Genomic DNA, 3,136 nt, shown 5'->3' on the forward strand with positions numbered 1-3,136 from the left:
TTTATGCTGTCCCATTTACTCTTCTGTATGGTAAAAGAACAATGAAGGAAGCATGTCAACCGGCCCCCTATTTTCCCTCCAGTCACCTGATCAGGCTGAGCGTTCAGACTGGAATAAACCAAAATAATTCTGGCGTTAGACCAAACCATTGAGCTCAGCCAATCACAAACAGCCTTTATCTTCTATAAGAGTAGGATGCATCAGTCAGCAGACAGCATACAGCCTGCAGAGCTTCAGAGATGATGCCACTTTGGATATTTCCTTTGTTTGTCTATAAGATCTGTGAGTGTTTGGCTAATTATTCATTTTTTCTATGTGCATGCATTTTGGTTTAAAATTACAAAAATTTAAACTATGAACATAAATGTCTGTGTTTAAATGCAGGTACAGTGCTCGCTGTGAACCAAGCTTCAAATATAATTCAGGATAGTGGAGTTAAGACGGTTGCAGTTGGAGAGAAGGTGACATTACACTGCTCCTGTAGAGACGATGCCATGACTTTCCTCTCATGGTACCATCAAAGTCTGGGTGGCAAACCTCAGATCATATTTAGTCGGATGAAGCACAGCTTAGAAGCCAACATCTTCCCCGCCTTTAGAACAAGGTTTCAAGTTGTTGCCCAAACTCAAAAAGGCATCAACGATCTGGTAATCTCAGACCTTCAGCTCTCGGATTCGGGGACGTATTACTGTGGGAGTTTTGTGGTTAGTTACATTGAATTTGGACACGGAGTTTTCCTTAATGTCAAAGAGTCTCTGTCCAGCTCACAATCTGCTGTCCATCAGCCTGCTGTGGAACGACTGCCACTGGGAGAGTCTGTGAATTTGAGCTGTTTGGTGTTTGCTCATCCATGTGCAGGAGATCAGAGTCTCTACTGGTTCAGACCTGGTGGGTCTCAGCCTGCAGTCATGTATCCCAGCGACAGACAGTGTACAAGCCTCTCTGATGAAAAGCATCAGTGGACAAACTGCACTTTCAACATTGTGATAGAGTCTGCGAGCTCCTCCGATGCTGGAACTTACTACTGTGCTCTGGCTTCCTGTGGAGAGGTTGTCTTTGGAAAGGGAACACGGGTTGAGATTGTAGGTAGGTGATGATGAAAATTACAGCTGTGTTCAACCTGTAAAACAGACATGAAGTTACTCATTGAGTCTGTATCAATTATAGTCAACTTATTAAGACCTGAAGGGAATTTGGGGGTTTCCAGTTAAAAATGACATACCTAAAAATATTTGATTATTTCTCAGTAATAACAAATCCTGTGTAAACCATCTTGGTATCAAAATGGAGCTAACATTCATGAGATTTTATCAGCGGAGGAAACATCACCACAGATGCTGCCTTGTTAAAATAAATCAGGATGGAACAAGGAAAAAAATGAGGATTTTCTCTTTGCATTAATCTTTTTTAATATTTTAATTTATAAAATAACTGAAAATTTGCTGCAGCCGACAAAAAAAAATAAAATAAAATAAAAATAAAAAACTCCAGAAAACCACAGATAAACATGTGGAGATTATCTCTGTAAATATTTATGTGCTGAAGTGAAACAGAGCAAAGTTACAGATGTTTTAGTAAAGACATAGCTAGGCGTTTTTCATTCTGCTATTGAGTGCAATCCTCGTCATCCAATATCAAATCTGAGCCACACAACTCTGTCCCACTGTCTTTAAAATGACCTCCAGAACCTTTTCTTAGTGTAGCGTTCCTTTCTTGAATGTTTTTTTTATCCAAAATGTAGCTAAATAGTCGGAGGAAAACATCAGTGGATCCATGCCTAATGTTATTGCACGATCATGGAACTGCAGAATAAACCCCTTGTAAGTCCGGCCGTGATTAGCTGCCGGTACCGGGGGTATTGGGGCTTATTTTGTTTTTTTCCTTCTTTTTTGAGGTTCCACCACCATCTCTCCTCTCCTGGTGTATTTCCTGGGAGTGGCACTGGCAATTTCCATCATTGTGCTACTTCTTTTGGCTTTCATCTTTTACAAGCTGAAATCAAAGCTGGGCATTTGTGAAGGTCAGATTTGGAGAATCAGTATATTTTTTATGCAATAAACAGGCAGCTGAGTCACATGTTTTCCTTTGCAGGAAGAGTTTCAGACTTGACACTTTCTGCAGCCTCAGACACTGCGGTAGGTCAAATAACGTTATCACATCAGTGTGTTTGTTACATGATTTCCTCATTGATTATCTGTAACCAGCAGAGCCGCGATGAAGACAGTCTCCATTATGCTGCTCTGAGTCTGAAGAGGAGCAGTAAACGACCTCATCAAGAGGACAACATGGACAGTGTTTGTGTTTACTCCAGAGTAAAGAGCAGAAAGTAGCGAGGGATTAACTTCCCGTTTAAAAAGAACTCATCACATGACTAAATGTATGATGTAAAATCGTGTTATATGAAAATAAAACATATTTTTTTGCAGCATCTGTGTGTTATTGAGGTCATAGGCTCCTCATCTTTGCTTTTACAGTAAAATGTTGAACAGAAAAGAAACAAACTTAACTTTCCTCTACGATCTATTTATACCATTGTAAGTGCAGGTTGCACCTTTCAATCTACAATCTCTCGCTGTTTACCTTCCACTCTTGTGGTGAAGGTGGTGTGAACTAGACGGCAGAAGTTTCCACTGGTGGAAACATGAGTCCTTGCAGAGTTAAAGCACAGGAAGACTGACCTGAAGCCTCCAGGCCACAGCAACTTTCACATGAGCAAGCCTGGTCTCACAGAACATGCTCTGCTAACAATATAAATGACAAAAGATGCCTCGACTAAAAACCAAACTCTTAACTTTGTCGATATGTTCATAGCATGCTGCAGCTAGCCTTGCTCAATACATCATCAGCAAAATCACCTCTGCACATGCACAGACATATGTGCATTTGAATTATCTGTTATGCTCTAGAGGCAAAAACACCATCAGAAGACATCACATATGCAGGATAATAGTACATGACCAGAATAACTAGATATGTTGTATGTGCTAAATTTAACACATGCAATGAATGCTTTATATTTATTGGAGTTGGACAGAACTAAAACATGCAGGGCAGTGGTCCCAAAGGACCAGGATTGAGAAACACTGGTCTATTGTCATGCTGGTCCAAATGAGACAGAGGGGGTAACTGAGGATTT

General features: G+C 40.4%; 1 protein-coding gene across 2 annotated transcripts; it reads left to right on the plus strand.

Annotated features, from left to right (window-relative positions):
• Positions 1–231: 231 nt before the first annotated feature.
• LOC121639880 (signal-regulatory protein beta-2-like) lies at positions 232–2,358 on the plus strand. 2 transcript variants are annotated; one of them, XM_041985467.1, is made up of 5 exons: positions 232–282; positions 385–1,086; positions 1,895–2,020; positions 2,092–2,135; positions 2,208–2,358. In XM_041985467.1, the coding sequence occupies exons 1-5, from the start codon at positions 240–242 to the stop codon at positions 2,328–2,330; spliced, it is 1,038 nt and encodes a 345-aa protein (XP_041841401.1). In that variant the 5' UTR covers positions 232–239; the 3' UTR covers positions 2,331–2,358. The 2 variants fall into 2 exon arrangements, with proteins under 2 accessions (XP_041841401.1, XP_041841400.1); XM_041985466.1 differs by having other exon boundaries at positions 2,092–2,358.
• The last annotated feature ends 778 nt before the right edge of the window (positions 2,359–3,136 follow it).

This window comes from Melanotaenia boesemani, chromosome 5 (assembly GCF_017639745.1).
Source record: "Melanotaenia boesemani isolate fMelBoe1 chromosome 5, fMelBoe1.pri, whole genome shotgun sequence".
NCBI lineage: Eukaryota > Metazoa > Chordata > Actinopteri > Atheriniformes > Melanotaeniidae > Melanotaenia > Melanotaenia boesemani.